Source organism: Styela clava, chromosome 9, assembly GCF_964204865.1.
Source record: "Styela clava chromosome 9, kaStyClav1.hap1.2, whole genome shotgun sequence".
Lineage (NCBI taxonomy): Eukaryota > Metazoa > Chordata > Ascidiacea > Stolidobranchia > Styelidae > Styela > Styela clava.
The window spans coordinates 14,205,120-14,222,967 of NC_135258.1; the positions used below are offsets into that span (position 1 = coordinate 14,205,120).

At 35.8% G+C, this 17,848-nt stretch overlaps 1 protein-coding gene across 1 annotated transcript; it reads right to left on the minus strand.

The window, feature by feature from the left end:
• Nucleotides 1–5,563: 5,563 nt before the first annotated feature.
• Nucleotides 5,564–12,728, minus strand: LOC120339064 (cannabinoid receptor 2-like). The gene is made up of 6 exons (XM_039407112.2): nucleotides 12,028–12,728; nucleotides 11,260–11,482; nucleotides 10,661–10,866; nucleotides 10,081–10,210; nucleotides 9,477–9,612; nucleotides 5,564–7,067 (listed from the first exon to the last, which is right to left on the minus strand). The coding sequence occupies exons 1-6, from the start codon at nucleotides 12,433–12,435 to the stop codon at nucleotides 6,863–6,865; spliced, it is 1,308 nt and encodes a 435-aa protein (XP_039263046.2). The 5' UTR covers nucleotides 12,436–12,728; the 3' UTR covers nucleotides 5,564–6,862.
• Nucleotides 12,729–17,848: the final 5,120 nt, after the last annotated feature.

The window sequence follows — 17,848 nt, forward strand, 5'->3', positions numbered from 1 at the left end:
CCTTTCAAAACTTCCCATTTATTTCATTATTTACGTTCCATTCACGTATTTTCAACGTGTTTTTTTTTTTAATAAAAAACACATTCGCCTCACTATCTGTTATTCGTGACTTGACACGGTGGGGTGGGGCACGTGACTTGACAAATTCTAATAAGGTATCTCGGCTTTAAAAGTTTGAGAACCACTGCTCTAATTATTATTAGAAATCCTATCGCTGTTGAGTGACGTTGTGGTATGTCGTTTTTATAAAAATACAGATTGAAACTCGTTAGAGATGTTGTACACGCAGAAACATTGTGGGTGCACCGATAAACTGCTTCAATGATGCTATCAATGACTCACGTTACGTTGGATAAGTAACCAAATTTTGACATGCTTTGTTTCTTCATTTGTTATGACAGGGAATCCTTGGCTCCTCTGTCGCGAGTAAATATAACTGACAAAATTGTTGTGTTTACTACTCTTGTGGAATTAATTATGTTATAATTGTATTGCGACATAATGAGAAAATGACGCCTATCTAGATCTAGAGCAAGTGTAAGCACGGTTTTTGAACCAATGGCCAAAAATTTTGCCCACCTAGATTGGCGGGCCATGTAAGTGTGCCGTAAAAAGTAACATTTTAAGAACAATATTTACAGTGTTACAAAGCAAAGGTGGAAAACAAGATGCCTCGTGTCAAAACTAAATTTAATCGTAATCTCAACAATTTCATTGAGCTATTTTTAGCTAGAACATCAAAATTCGATTTCGGTTTGGTTGTGGTAGCATCGGGCGGGCCAGATTAAATTAGCCAACGGGCCGGATTTGGCCCGCGAGACGTACTTTGCCCATGTCTGATCTAGATTCTAGAGATGTGACCGTCTGAAGACTTTAAAGGTACAACGATTTTCTACTGTGCCGCATCGGCACAGTTGTCATAAACGTTATTTTTCATCAGATAATTAGGACAGGTCTGACAGAGACGGTCGTCTTATGACGAGATTAAGTCATTTATTTGGCGTTTTGCCGCCACATGCAACGGTTTATTGTCATAAGATTTGTCAAAATGTACAGATTACTTTGGTTATTTCCCACGACAATTCAAAGTAATATCTCAGTCATGAGTAGACATATCATAATATTTATCTGTCAAAACATATTACAACATTTGTTGCTCATTTTGACTATAATTTGTCGTTTTCCCCAATAAACATGTTTAAAAATGCGTCACTGAAATATTTTTAGACCGCTGAAAATGGACACGCATTACCACCGTCGGCGCAGTGCGATCTGTCGTCCTATCTTGAACGTAAAACTGTTACCAACTCTCTGAACAACTTCAACAAAGATGTGTTACCTGCGATACATAATGCTCATTGGGTGATGAATTGTCGGCAATTTGTCACTTGGGGAAATCATTTGAATAACAACATAGCTAGTGAAATAGGAAACTCACAAAAGTTTCCTAGCCAATGATGTGTACTACGCATGACTGCAAACTTTTTACCTCTTGTTTGAAGGATTGTTCTGTCAAGTTCTTTGCGGTTATGGTGAACAATTTCAATGGACCGGAAAAACAGCTAGCATGTTACCTACCATAATTTTGATTTATTTTACCTTGTAGATTAGAGATAAGATTGAAAAAGTAACTCGGGTCGGATTGTAAATTACCTGTCGGAATGTGATCTATGACGCTGTGCCAAATGCATTGAAAATGTCACGTACGACTAACTATGTATTTAAATAAATATTCAAATAAATACACACGCTTAAATAGCCCACATCAAGCGGGCTTTGAGAGCAGGCCTAAATGATATCATTGGACACTATGTTTTCGTGACCCCCAAGTTACGGCCCGACGGTTGGCACATCGTGCTAAGCGTTAGGAATACGCTTGCCACCGCACCTCTGATGGATCTTTTGTACAAATCTCCCGCCACTAATGCAAAAATGGTAATGATGGAGGTGTGTAGAATGGTTACGAATTCGTCTACCCTCAAGTCCATGATTCTAAAGCAAATAACTAGCTAACTAAAACCATACCAGACATGGGCTAATGGCCGTGGTAAGTCGTTTTATCGGCTTTCCTCCTCACGGGGATAAAAGAAATATATATACCAAAAAACTTGTCATCGTTGTAACTGCAGAAGCGAAGAAAAGTTAACGGTCCCTAGATAACATATAATGATTTGTTCGTAAATATGTTATCCTGCCTTCAGAATATCTGAAGCAAAATTTGAGATGAAATATATATTTTGATTTCCGACTTGATCCAAAAATTGTCAAATTGTTATTAGGCGTTCTGACGTCATCACTTCGAACAATGTCTGCAACTACTGATAAACAAGGAGTTACTATTTTCGTGAGTACCGTAATCTTTTCGGTTCGACATAGTACTCAATTTATTACTCCTTGATCATAGTAGTGGGCATAGAGATCATTGGTGCAGACATAATTAGGTCCGACATTGTAACCACCAGGTCTTTGTGTCCATATTTGTAAATGGGAAGAATGAATCGGGGATGCGCGGGTTCGATGTTTCTCCTCCAATAACTTATATACATTACCATGAGTTTGCAATATTGCTGAACAACCGCTATGTCGACAGTCTTTATTGGATCTTACATATAGGTTTGTGAACGAAGACACTTTGAATCTAGTCTCATTCTTATAGTTGACATAGTCATTGTCCGTGAAATGATTTATTTTGTGATGTTTATTGTTGTCTGACTGGTCTTCACTTAACAATCTTCACTTATCAAATGGTACAAAAATGGGTAAGCAGTTCCATGCCGGGAACAGCAATTGTTTTAGCCAACATCATGTGCAATAAAAGTTTATTCGCGGTGAATCAGTGCAGTTGCTTGGATGTTGTAATAAAAAACTCACGAACCGTGGGATATCATCATCATTTTATGAACATTCGACCAAATCGAAGTGGATACAATTTCGCCTTTCAATATCTTCACATTATACGCTCTCGTATGAGTTTATTAACTGAGATTGAGAGAAATCCCACTGACTAACACAAGGAAGTCATGAAGATTATTCAACGGGAAGAAGTGCTGGCACGTGACCGGAAACAATGAATACCATGGATTTAAATTACGTCCTGAAAGCAGAAATGACGAACAGTAGTTTCATCACGATTGCTTAATTTATAATACACATTGTTTAATGTAAAGTTAGAACAACTCTCAAAGCTGCGATTCTTAATATATACCTTTTTTTTAAATGCAAAACACAGATAATTTTGGTTACATTTGCATTTGGTATTTACTTCATACTACACATTGATATGCTGCAGCTTACTTCACTATTTCTTTGTCAAAACAGTAACTCTAAATTCTTGAAGACACCAGTAAGAGAGGACCGGTATTCAATTTTGAATCTATGATTAGCACAGCGCTCTTAACGGACGATACTATTTTATAGACATTCTCACCATAACTCTCATAATGAGTAGTTATTGGCCACATTAAAGATCACCATTTCGCATATTTCAATAACAAGAAAATACTTGCTTTCCGTGGTTTATTCAATATTTTTTCTCGACGTCGATATATTTATTATTTAGGTATTGCTAATTTTTACCGCCTGTGTTTTGGTTTTGGAATTTAAGTGGATCACCCGGTATGTCAACGTATGGTGCAATAAGTTCATTCGGCTATACCACTATACCGTCTGCAATTATGGACTTTGGTACGACATGATGAGTTGAGTATTAAAAAGCGAGATAGTTCAAAAGGTTATGTTAGAGAACTCGTCAATGTGACGTAAATTTTTATAACTTTATTGCAGAGCCATGCAAAATATCATTCCACAATGAATTTTGTGCATAGCATAAATATCACATTATAAACAAATTGAATGTACGCACGACAATTTTCATACAGAATTCCCTGTTTCCTCATATGACGTAAAAAATACCAAATCTTACTTATTCGGCTATGGAACTATAGATTTGAATATTCTCCTTCATACATCGTATCCTACACGAGGATGCGAGTTGACTTGCGAACCATTGCTATAAAATTTATCAACAATTTATTATTCCAATGTGTAACAAGTGAACAGAATACAAATATAACTAACAGTGGTCAACGCGTTGGACTTGTCTATGTTGGAACCGCAGGTTTAAAATCTCACTGAAGGTGTAATAAATTGGGTAGCAATGACGACCCGGAAAGATTCTTACATATCAGTGGATGCTTGCTTGTACAGAGCTCTGTTCGGAGTGGAAAACGGGCAAAAACTTAATGTAAAATGAGGTTGAGTACGTACCACTTCCAATATATTACATTACGGGCTATAGAACAAATTGACGACTTTTCGAACACTACCGTAATTGCCTATTTACGAAACTATCCACCCAGCATTGTTATTCATAAAAAGTTGAATCAGAATTGTTAAAACGAGAAAAACAGCACTTGCTAAATCTTGATGTTTGTTAAATGTTGAAAGTTGTTTTTTTCAAAAAGTTTGTGTGAATGTCACGTAATATGAGGTAGTTCGAAAGCGAATATCTGTTTCCACCTTACAGGAAACTAGCGTCATCCTTATGGATATGACGCCACTGATTGTGACTTTGTGAAACTCAGATACTTAAACTTCCTTCCTAATTCAATACAGCCTGCTGAAAACGTCTGCGTACTCTACTTAACATTGAACTTGAAAAACAAGCATAGTATACCTATGAAAATATTAGCCACGATGAGAAATACGTATGAAATATTCACTATGTTATTTCGAAGCGAATGCGAACTTCATTCAAATGCCACCACCGGTCAAAAACAGCTGATTATTTTTAAAGTGGATTGCTTGAATCTTCCCTCCGAGATAAGCCTTCGCATTACCCACTGATACGCTATAAGAGATACTGTCAATTTGTAAGATCGGACTTTCTGCGATTCGGATCACTTTATTTATTACGCCAAACACTAAGATAGCGTGATTCAATGTGTTATAACAGGCCACAAAATTAGATTTAGCCATACGTGTCGTTACCTCGGAACGACATTTTTGGATGAAATTTAAAAATGGCTATGGTAGTGCCTACGGCCATTCGTAGTAAGTAGGGCTGGGCATTTCGAATATTCGACTCGAATATAAAAATTATTCGAATCGGTTCCGACTAAAATTTCGAGTCGCCGCCATCTTGTTTTTTTCTATTCGCCAAAGATAGAGGGAATTCCTCAGTTTTTTTATTGAAGCTATATTTTTAAAATGCAATTCTGACATACGACTCTTGTCGTTCTATTGAGGTATTGATAAAACACATATATATTTTATTGTGTGTGAACACTCAGAGAACTGCAAGGGTGGTGAATTTTATGTTTTTATTAATTCATGTGTTTAGAGGACCTATTACAATTAAAAGTCACCTCGTAAGTATTCGAGATTTGATTCGAAAAAAAATATTCGATTTGTTTCTGAAATCATCAGGTATTTGAAAATGCCCAGCCTCATAGTAGTAAGGAATTCTGTCTTCATTTACATAATATACCTATAGACAACAGAATTTCAACACAATGGACTGAATAGAGGACCTTGATAGCGAGCCTACAATGAATCAAAAGAATTGTAAACTCTGTTGTTTTTATTGTTGCATATAATCTCACACAAAGGAATAATTTCTACATACGTAAAATATAAAATGTAATTCTGCACACATAAACGTTTTTACATAATATATACTGCACAATTCTGTTACCTGGCGTCACCAAAGACAGTGATGCTTCAATTGTAAGTGACTAGGTCAAATTTACAATTGAAACATAGAGCTGTGTCATTGGATGAACACCAGGAAGGTTACACCCATAGCGGATGAACGTGACCTAGGACACGACAACGTGTTTTTGTATTGTTGCTTTGACATGACACCTTCAATTTTTGTTTTAGAGATCAATGTCTTAATAATTAAGAATTTAGCCATTTTCATGCTTGAGCAAGAGATAAATTGCGTTTTCGAGCTAAAATTTGTTCATGGTCCATATGTATTTTATACATAGTTTATTGCAAACAAAAATGGGAAATTTTCTAACCGGAATGTGTCGACTGTCGACCTAGCGCAGAAAGTGAATGGAGAAAAATGAAAGATTCAAGATACATTGTACATTAATATACCGCATGTTTGACACCAGAGAATACTATAGACGTACTAAGGGCATATGGGTTGTAAACTGCACGAAAATATTGCATGTATAATATATACTTATGCTCTCAAACAAACCATGATGCGAAATTTGGTTGTGTTAGTTGAAAAGCTCTCTCAATACTGAATAAGGACGCAGGTTTATCACTTTTTGTAAGCAAAGGTAAGGAAAAATATTTACCATCTTTACCAAGTCAAGCCCGCGACGAAAAAAAGTCATCCTGATACTATTCGAAGTCATACACGACACACCATTAGGAATTAATATAGTATATATAATATAACTGATTGGAATGATTACATTCCCACAGGCAAGTGTAATGCTGCTATTTTATGCTTCATTCATGCCCAGGTAAGCAAGTATCGTCACCTGAACATCGTAACTCGCAATCACAATGTGACTTGAATATTGCCAAGAAATTTATTTGGTATGAAACGACTGGAGCGTTTTGTGCTAACGTCTTTCGATCAGGTACAATTTCTTATGCGGCGAACGAGTGAAATATTCAGTGCATTGACTATTATATATATATGTTCTGTCGTCAGCTCACTGCTTCACCTTGGAAAATGTACGTTTTCTATTCGCGGGGTAATTGTTATACCGTATCTCCGATCGTTAGGAGGGGTTTCAAAGATAATATGTTCTCTTGTGGAATATCGGATGTGTGTACATTCTCCCAAACTTGTGTATATCCGACAACTCCAGGAAACGGCAGTGTACTCTTGTTATGGCGTGATCGAAACCTCGCTAGGGAGCAAAGATTTGTTGGATGTGATTCGTTCTCTCGTTTCAGTTGGCGGAGTTGGAATCTTATTTCCGCTGCTACTCGTGTCACCAGATTTGTACTTCTGTCTTGCACCTTTGTTTTTCTTACGTCCAGAAAAACGACGAAATCGACTTTCTCCTGACGTGGAAGATACCCAAGTGCTTCTGAAAAAAGTTATTATTCAGTAATGTGTGTGAACTGTGAAATGTTATAATCAATTGAATAAAATTTCATTTTATATTGTCATTGGAACAATGATATATAAAAGCCTAAAAAAGTAAATTTTGAAAGTTTAGATCGTTCAATCGCCCGTTTAACGCTGTAACATGCGACACATTTTATTTGTGCCGATGCTATTCAGAGATGATTCAAACATAAGCTATGAGGCAGTATGTAATGCAATTAAAAATGTATTTATAGATGTTGTTGCACACATAATTACGCTTCAAACGGGTCCAGGAGACTGTACGAGCAAAAACCAGAATAGGTCAAATGCCTCTTTTGGCAACCTTAACAAGCGCACTTGCTATTTGACATTTTAAAAAGGAGAAAAGTCATGTGAGATATTTCCTTGATCTCGCGAAAACATAGTCAACTAGTGTTGTTTAAGTAAGGTAAATATATTAAAAGTATAAACAGGACAAAAGTGGCAAAATCCCAGTGCAAGATAACCTTGGGACAAACCGCACCAAAGTGTGGCGTTCAAAGTGCGAATATGAGGCACGACGATGCTATCGCGCCGGACGTTGTAAAAACGATATGTGGCGTAATTGACGTGTCACGAATCACTGCGGTGTCCGGTCGCTGGCTGCAAATCATTGAAAACACAATATAATGCGCATGAATCAGATCGGCTGATGTAGTTACCGTCTATATAACTCATTCAGGTGTTGAGTAATGTTTTCGTGATCGTGCGCCAACTTAAACATATCAATGCATTAACGTGGTGCAATGAACATCACATTTTATTCTGATATTGAATGCGTTTAGAATCTATATTCCGATTGAATATTCCAGACCAAATGAAGTTTTTACGGGGAAACACGCATCTCCGTGACGCAAATATGACGTTTCCAATTGACCCACAATATGATTCATTTCTATGGGACAAAATTTTCTCTTTCAACTTGGTTGGGTAGCAATGACGTAGGAGCATGAACCTTATAAGGACTCGTTGATTTCATTCATGCCAAGGTTATAGTTCATATTTATTTGATCGGGGACTATTGCCTTTCAGTAGTGCTGCTGCCCTGGTACTAAAAAAGTCCCAATAACTTACCATAATAATACGCTAAACACATATGATACGTATTATGTTAACCACCGACGAAATGTTGGATCGATTTTTAAATTGACAGTTGAAAAATATGAAATATACGCGAATTTTAGTATTAGCTGAAATGATGTAAAATGGTGATGGAAGAAGTTCAAAATATAAAGAAGGAGTACCGCCATTTCCGTTACCAATCTACCCTCTTCATGTGTGAATTCGTTCATATAGCATTCGAAGACAGGAAGGCATTTTGCAAAATGCTTTTGTGCATTTGAAGCCCACGTATTCCATCTGCAGAGATATGCAAACGTCCGTAAAAGCATTAGTTAGTGATTGATATTACGTAACTCATTAAATATCAAGCTTGCTACGTATATGAACTTGCAGTTTTATTGCTCATTGCCGCGATGAACGAACAGCAAAACAACGAGAACGTCACGTATTCTTGCCTCGATGAATGACTTGAAGTCCTGCGATGATCGTCAATAACATGACTTCTTGCCTAGTTGCCTATCCATGTAATCAAATCAGCCACACAAAATAAAATTCACGCATATTCTACTTTACAAATTATCACATGAAAAAGCTTTTTAGTTGCATTATTGTGCGCAATGGTGACGATGTGCGTTTGGCGGAGAAATGTGCAAAGACGAACGGAAAGGCGGAAAGTTTTAGATTTACACGAATTTATGTTACCCGATAAAAATAATATATTTTGACTGATGAACTTCAAGATCGCACCAAGCTCAAAACTTGACGCATTTAGACTACCCGGTACAATTCAATAACGCATTTTGTTGTCACCACGCAGAAGTCAAAAGTCACTTTCAATTAACAATCATTCGAACTTTTACCTACGATAGTATGACATTGGAAAACATAAACAATGGAGTGTGTTCATGTGCATTGAAATTGAATTCAATATCATGAATCCATTCTTTCAAATGTATGCTCCATTGAATTTCAAAATGGTCGTTTGAATTTGTATGGAATATACATTTTATGCAGTGTATTTTTTTTTGTTTTGATTATTCACGGAACGTTGACGGATGCGAAAGTTGCAGATGACTCAATATAATGCAACCGTATGAAGCATGTTTTAAAAACAAAGGACCGTCTGAGGGAATCCGCCGTCAAAACAACATTAAGCATTTTTGGTTAAAGAATAAAGAATACAAAGTTCGTATAAAGTTCGTATAAAGTTATTACTACAGTCTATATACTCTATACAGACGTAATTAAACCTCGTTACTCAAGCTTGAATGAATGCATCCTTGGAAAATTTGTAATATAAACCTACCCGCTTTTTCCGTTTCCGTAAATGCAGGGTAAAAATATTCGCTGTATTGTCGTTCTCATGTGCGGTAGACGTATTGAATATATAATCGGATTCATGAAGGAATTGATCACGGAAGGAACCAAGGCGAAATCAAAAGCTAAAAATTCAAAGTACTAGTTTAAATAAATTGACAAATAGAATTTCAAGAAATATACAGATTGACGAGATAGTGTTGATGGACGATGTCGAACAGTTTATTGGCATTTTACGGATTTCGGTATTATTGAAAGAATTTCGAATCTGGCTTAACCCTGCTAAAACACTTAAAGTCATAATAGAGAAAGTTGAGAAAAAGTTACAAGTTGGGGCCAAAAAACTAATATATGAATAACTATTGCAAAATGAAAACCATTTGATCACAATAGAAGTATTAGGTGACGTCGCAAACATAATAGTCCTGCAAACGAGAAGGCCTGCAAATATGACAGCAAAATCGTATTGATTATAGTTTATTTTTTGTTCTCAAATGCAAAAAAAAATGTCGCTCTTCAACTTTATTCAATTTTTTTTTTCATTCAACCATGCCTCTTAAGCAAAGAGTACATTGAATGATTTTTATACCGACCTCTCGACAGCGTCTCGCTATGTTCCACAGTTACCAAGTCAACAATGAAAAGACCTTGTACTGGCAACCAACATAAAACAAAAATTCCCAGTGTGATGACGAGCGTTTTTGCAAGTCGAACTTCCCGTGTCTGCAAATACAATGCAAAATAATTTTATTCAAATTTGTCAAACAGTCAATAGAATTGTACGAACAATAAGAATGCGGCATGTTCTTTTTGGATTTGTTTTAGGTATTCATTCGATTTATTTTTGAATATACAATTTTTCACAAAAATAAAACCTAGTCGCCAAAATTGCTTGAAACCAGCATGTTGATAATTTTACCTGGTAACACGCGGAAGCAAAATATATGACAGAACTTAGCCTACTACCTAATTTACCAAGTATTTTAAACTGATGTTGAATATTGCTGAATGACTCACATCCTTCTGCGTTCATCGGGTCTAAATTTTATTCAAATTCCTCCGAATTAGTTAGTGCAAATGCGTTTCAACGTATTGGCACAGCATACAAAAGGTATGCTTTTCACTGGTAACAATTTACGAGATAAGCATGGCCAAAAAAAATAAAGTTATTACCTTTGATTTACCGTCGCCCCCTCCGAATGTTTTTTCCTTAACGACTTTGAATATGACTCCATACGCTGTTGTCATTATGATAACCGAAATCGCAAAATAGACGACGCCCAATAAAATATAGCTCTTTTTGAATGGGATGAAAGATTGAGAACAATCACGCCCACAAACATCGTCTCCAAACTGACTGCGGAGGCAAGCGCATAGTCCTGTGGGTGTTATAGAATACATGAATGTAGAATATATTCAATCAGTCTACAACGGTTTCGTCAAAATTAAGACTAAATAATTCAATTTTATTGATCGATTTTATTGTGTATTAATGTCTCCTTATATTCAATAAAACAGCTACGATTGACCAATGAGTGTCCAAATGTAAACGACTTTTACAGTTTCAATTAAATTGAAATAAATCTAATTGAATATTATAGATTTCAAGTCCAAATGACTTCTATATTGTTTTGGCAAATTGGAATGTAACTCAGGTTCATCACTCTCCTCTTTTGCTTAACAAAATCAAGTATCAGAGCGACAACTACTACGCATATAGGATATTATTAACCTATGCTGTGCTGCATATCATATTATTTTCATTAACGTACCATCATGCGCGCAGCAATGCACTTCACTGCAAGACCATCCTACAAGAGGGGCCACCAGAAAAACGCCGATAGAAAGTATCCAAGATCCTAGGATGAGAGCAACAATTGTTTTCCTGTTCATTCTCCTTGTATATTCCGCATGCCGAACGATGCGGATATATCTGTCCACGGATACTAGGAGTAAACTGTTCACAGATGCAATGAAGGTAACGACAGCGATTCCCTGTAAAAATAAAAATAGTTGAAACAAAATTACTTAGGCGCCAAATTCGGGGGTGCTAATCGTGTCAATGACAACGAGATAAAATTGCGAATTATAATATTTAAACTACTTGAAGCAATGAATACTGTATAATATTTAAACTACTGTAGGAATCTGTAAATTTGACGACATTTTCATGTAATTGTCGGTTTTGATTAAAACGTACGGTAAGCTGCGTATGGACGATTTACTTATTATTGTACATCGTGACTAAAAAAATGATTTGAGCCTAAACTTATATTTAACTGACAGAAATCTTACACTACATATATCTAAAAAGTTTTTAGTTTTGTCAAATTAGTAATGGTCCTAATTGGTGAATCAGGGGTTCGGTACGCTTCTCACGCGAGGTGGAAAATTTCTGGTTTAAATGGTAGACATTTCAAGGTTTTCATTTTTGGCTTGGTAGAGTTGCGCGTACGCGATACGCACACTACAAACCACAATTTGACTTTTCTAGAAACTTCAACACCAATACAAACACATATTGAAAAGATGTACAATACCTTCAAAACAATCCTACTCATTGGATTGTCACCAATTGGAATGAAGATTGCCAGTACTACTTCAAAACCTGTGAAAAGATCGGCGACAGCAAGGCTGGCAATAAACCAATAAGGGGGCTTTCTCAAGCTTCGATGGCCCTTTGTTATCGCAGAGAGAATCACACTATTTTCCAATATAGTGAGAACTGCAATAATACATGCCACCTTTTCGGCAATTGTAACTTCCCTTGCATTGTGAAGTTCGCATATTTCACGTTCTCGAAAGTAATGAGAGACAGTTTCATTCATTAGTTGAGCGGTGGAATTCTCCTGAATAATTCCGTAACTGGAATCTGATGCCATATTTTGATTGTAAGCTTCCGCTCCGACAAGCCTTGTCGGTATAATCTCAATTACAGCAGACGACATTGCAAAGAAGACGCATTCATAAAATGACGATACGTTACGCTATACTGTTTGATTTAAATTCCTATGAAGCGTCTGCGACAGTGAAACGGTTAATAAGAGTCATGAGAATCACTGTGATTTCATTTTACGAAGCCTCGTCATCATGCCGGCAGTTCGGTAAAATTAGCCTAATACCGGTAATTAAACAAGAATGATGGAGCTTACATTATGGTAATAATTCTGGTTTGTTAATAGTCAGCGCTATGGCAAGATATTCTGACGTTGCCGTCAAAATGAGAATCTTTGTATCTAATAGCATAATAGAACGTAATTATAGTTTACCATATTATATCGCAACAGTTAAATCATTGATAATAGCGTTTTTATTATTATTCAGAAATCGCCATCTTATCCCGCAGAGTCCTACGACCAGTTTCCCCTTGGCACAAATATTTAGTCGAGCTGATTCAAATGTGACTAATTAATTATCAATCAAAAATATAGTGTACTGAGCACTTTCCACTGTTCAAGTTCACATATTTTAAACTTGTTTAAAGATGAAAAATGTGCAATAGCTATTCGAATTTTGTCCAATACTTAGTATTAAATATTTAGTCATTCAACAATATTTGAAAATGGTGGGAAAAAACAAAAGACAGAAGTATAGGAAATTATTCAACGAGCCAGACTTCATCAAATATGGGGTCATGTTATTCAAATATCCTCGCCCAACAGAAAATTATATTCAGCTGTTACCCTGAGTGAGTCGCTATCGCACTGTGCGTTCTAATATTGCTGCATTTTTTAACCACTCTGTCTTGCGGGTGTCATTGACACGCGCACTTCACCACCGATCACTGAAATACTGATGTAATAAATCAATCGCGCCGTCTTATAAATGACTGAGGTTCAACTTCTCGACTATTGACGTAGTCCATCAACTGATCCAAATAGATATATCCGAAGTCTGTTCAGTCGGTATGCTAGTCGTTGGTATACCGTATAATGTACTAAGTGAGTAGTGAATTTCAGTTCTCGACTGCAGCTTTCGGCTCTGCCTCGACGTCAGTGTCAAAAAGCGACACACTATTCATATTGAATTGAGCTAAATAGGGTACGCGAAAAAGAAGAAAAAAATAGATACTGGATATTTAACAAGAAAAGTTTACATCGGCAGTTCTTGCCCTCGTTTTTGTCCCCTCTAAAATTATCTGGCGAATCTCGTACTTCCATTTCCGAATTGTTCAAAAATAATATTTTTCCCAAACCATTGAATTATTTCTAATTTTTTTCCTGTATTTGAAACTAAAACGAGAAAGAAATTATGAAATCGTGGACACGAAAATCAGATAACCAATAGCAGTATTGCGGCCATTATATCAAATCATCGATATCGGCGGGGCCTTAGTTGAGTATTGGGTTATCTGAAAGATGACGTACTAGTCCAACGGAATGCGTGGTAGCGATAAATACAGGAAAAATATTAAAATTTAGAAATTTGATTTGTCATATAACCATATAGCTAGCCCTACCTGTTTAATGATACTTGGTGATGAATCTTATGAAAGGTAATCTCAGCGAAGGGCAAAAAGTATATCAAGGTAGTGCCTCACGAGTGACACTAGTGGCTTTGGTGTGTGTCCGACAAGATTCTTCGGTCATGGATGTTGGTTTCAACCCGTTTCAAAATTAGGGAAGGCGGCTTAATCATATGGCAAACCACGGCCTCTCGTCCGGTTACAGTCCATTCCGAGTATGGGGTTAGTTAGCCAATTATTTGTTTCAGATGCATGTGGAGGAAGCCGCAACCGACCAGCGAGCGGTTAGGCGAACCACCCCACGGTGGCAAGGAGTCCTCTAGTCCAGGGGTTCTCAAACTTTTGATGTTGCGGAGCCCTTGAAAAGGTTGACCATTATTCACGGAGCCCCAAAATAAATGTTAAAATTGTTACTTTCCAATTAATATTCCTGAGTAAGTTAAAAGTACTTTACTTAATTTGAATGCAACACCTTTTTAATAGGGTTAATACAAGTCATAAATGAATCTAAATTTCAAAGATAAATTATATATACTAAAGCTATAAATTTGACACTTGACAAACATATTAATAAATTAGGGGTCGAATCTTTTCCCTTTTGACATTTTTGGAAGACTTAAAAGGCGCTAAAAACGCGCGCGATTGCATTTTGTTACAATCGCCGATTGTTTTCGTCAGTATGGCGTGTTTTAAACCTTAAACATCTTTACGCCGATGTTTATTCTTCCTAAATCAAAAATTTCCATTGACATATACGTGTATTGTTCCACAATGACAACGATAATTGCTTTTTTGTTCTCGTGGGGAATTATGAGTTCAATGTAAAAAAACATGTTATCATATTATAGTCATCGGCGACGAAATACTAAAAATAATAATTAATAAAGAGGTAAATCCGCAACTCGAATTTCTTGATTGGAAAGCGGCATTCTAAAATATTAAAACTGAAACTTAAATGGGAGATAACACTATAAGTGTTGTTTCAGCAGACTTTTATAGACATTGTGAATCACATAATTTAGTTTTATGTTTACTTTGGTTATTCATCATAGTAACTGCGAAATCGAAACACAGTCAATTGTGCATGCGTTGTACCTTTTAGTCGCATGCAATAAAATAAATTACAATCGTTCATATTTTGCCCAGACCTTGGGTATTTTATGTTATTGGACACGTTTAGTGGCCATAACGATCGTTTCAATATTATGTTGTTGTTGTTCTTGTTCTTTGACACGTTTTTAAAAAATCGCTTTTCTCTTCGAATACTGGACCAATTGCTTTGAAATTTTCAGTGGTTAAAGATTAATTTCTTCGCTAGAAGGCTATTACTTTTATTTATTTCAAAATTTTGCGTGAATTCTATGAAATTTGATATTTCGTCTAAAATTTTGCTGTATTATTTTTTATCCATGGGAACACGGATTTTAGTCAGTGTCATGACTGGCTGTACGTTTTGATTCGGCAAAATTCTTGCTACTGGAAATTCAGAACTTTTTTGAGGGTACCGGTAGCGTCAAAGGTACCGGTAAAGACTGATTCGCTCTGGTCTAACGTGTCCATATATTTGTGCGTAGCTCTCTTGTTTTAGAATAGTATTCTTTCATTTTAGTAATCCTAATAGTAATCTCGAATCAAACGTGAGTGACGATGAGCACAATTAGAATTATTACGACAAGACACTTTAAATGCAATTTAAATGAAGAATGTTGCGTAGAAATTTCCAATTCCAATTTTGAACCCCTCCCTCTTAAGAATCCTGGCTGTGCTCCTACTTATAAATAATGTCATTTTTTAATTCCGCCTTTTTGCCATATTTCGAGGCTATATTGTTGTCCAATTTTATCAAAGCTGTTATTGCTTCTTTGAACAGTTACAAAATTAGCCAAGTCAGTATTTTGAAAAGTAACCGAATAGCCCGCGGAGCCCCTGGGTTTCTCTCGCGGAGCCCCGGGGCTCCGTACGGAGCACTTTGAGAACCTATGCTCTAGTCCATAGCTACTCAACTATTTTCACCAAAAGTCCGTTTAGAAAACTTCAAAATTACTGGGGTCCGGATACAGAATATTTTTTTTTATTAAATAAACGAAACGTCAAATGATGGCTCGCAAATATAGACACAAATGTCACATATTGGTACCAGACCAGTACGACAAACTGTATAGCTGTGTATTTAAGATGATAGTTGTCCTTCATTTTTTCCAATATCGATAGTTATAGTACTGTGTTTGATATTGTTCCGTTCCTAAATCGCCTTCGTTTATTCGAAGCTTTTAATCATTCTTTTTAATTTCGCTTTGGTCCGGCTCAAATAGACAAAGAAATACCAATTTTATTAACATTTCAAATATTTTACATGAATTTTCCGAAGATGGCAAGTGGCAACACTCCAAGATTTGAGTAAATTCTAGTTCAATATCCGAATATTCCGTTATTTTTTGGCATTCAAATCGACGCTTCAAATCACAAAAACATGAAAATGTTTCCAGTCTGTGTTCAGTATTTTAGCTTGGAACATGGCACAGTTACCTTTAATATTGATTTCTTCGAGAATGCAGATGAAAGTGCGGATGGAATGTTTACTTGTTTGAAAAACACTATGAACAAATTACAACTTGATTGGAAAAGAGTTTCTTGTTTAAGTCCAGTTAACGCAAATTGCAACTTTGGAGAAAAACATCCTCTTTATACTAATGTTCGCACACTAAATGATGGTATTATCAAGGCTAACTGCAGTGCACACATTGTACAGAATACATTGAAATTTGCTTTAGGGAATTTCAATGTTGACTTTGAAAATATTGTCTTGAAAATTTACAGTCATGTCTCAATGTCAGCGAAAAAGGGAGAAACTCCTATACAATTTCATATATTTGTAGAGACGGAATTTCATGAAATTCTGCGTCATGTACCTACCAGGTGGCTATCTCTGCACCCATGCATCGGAAGAATCTTACTTTCTTGTGAAGCTTTAAGTTCTTATTTCTTGAGCAGACCAGCTGAATGTTCCAACCAATTACTTAAACTTCTTATGATTGACAATGAGTCAACAGAAGTTCCTCAGCTTATTGAAATGTATTTACTATTCTCACAACATGTAATGGAGATATTTAAATAAGCTGTTCAAGTACTGGAAAAACATGAAACTTCAACAGCAGATGTTTTCATTATTCTTACTAAATTAAGAAATAGGTTAAAATCTCGATCTGATGAAGAATTTTTTGAGTATGATGTTCACCAACTTATTGCAAATGTGAGTGCTGCTGAAGCTCAAGAGGCAACTGAAGATTTTAGATTATTTCTCAACTCTGAAATAACGTATTTAGAAAAAAGAGTTGACTTTGATAAAAATTCAACATTTGGAAAATTATCAATATTATCTCTTTTCGATAATCTTTCTCCGAAATATCAGACATTTGTAAAGATTGTAGAGCATTTGAAGCTAAAAGACAAACTTAATTTGAATATGAATACAACAACTTATGAAAAGTGAGAAAGTTGAACACAATTGCTGAAGTCAGCAAAGAGTCAGAACAAATATATATAACTTTGAAAATTATAAACTTATGCAACTGGAAAATTAGAGCTTGATTGGGTCAATGTTAAATAAACATTAAATGAGAAACACATGAAGATTTTTTATTATATCTTTTTAGCTTGTATATAATTTGTATTTCATTGTTTTATATTGTTTATTCCTGCCAGTTACAAAATTAATGATGACGGTAATCTATATCCTTTATTGAGACTTTTCATAGTTGGCAACCCTGAATGCAATATTAAAATTGTTCACTGCACTGTATTTCTATAAAAATCTGTAATATTTTGTTTTCTTAACATTATTTTGTGAAAATAAATGTCGCTCATTCTCCCTACCTCGTTAATTAAACAAACAACAT

Bases quoted from the DNA above. Each gene is read 5' to 3' on its own strand.
- LOC120339064 (XM_039407112.2), bottom strand. From the start codon at position 12,435: ATGTCGTCTGCTGTAATTGAGATTATACCGACAAGGCTTGTCGGAGCG. The intron at 10,867-11,259 runs GTACGTTAATGA...TAACACCCACAG, and splicing joins GCATTGCTGCGCGCATGATG to GACTATGCGCTTGCCTCCGC. The intron at 10,211-10,660 runs GTAATAACTTTA...TTGTATTTGCAG, and splicing joins GGGGCGACGGTAAATCAAAG to ACACGGGAAGTTCGACTTGC.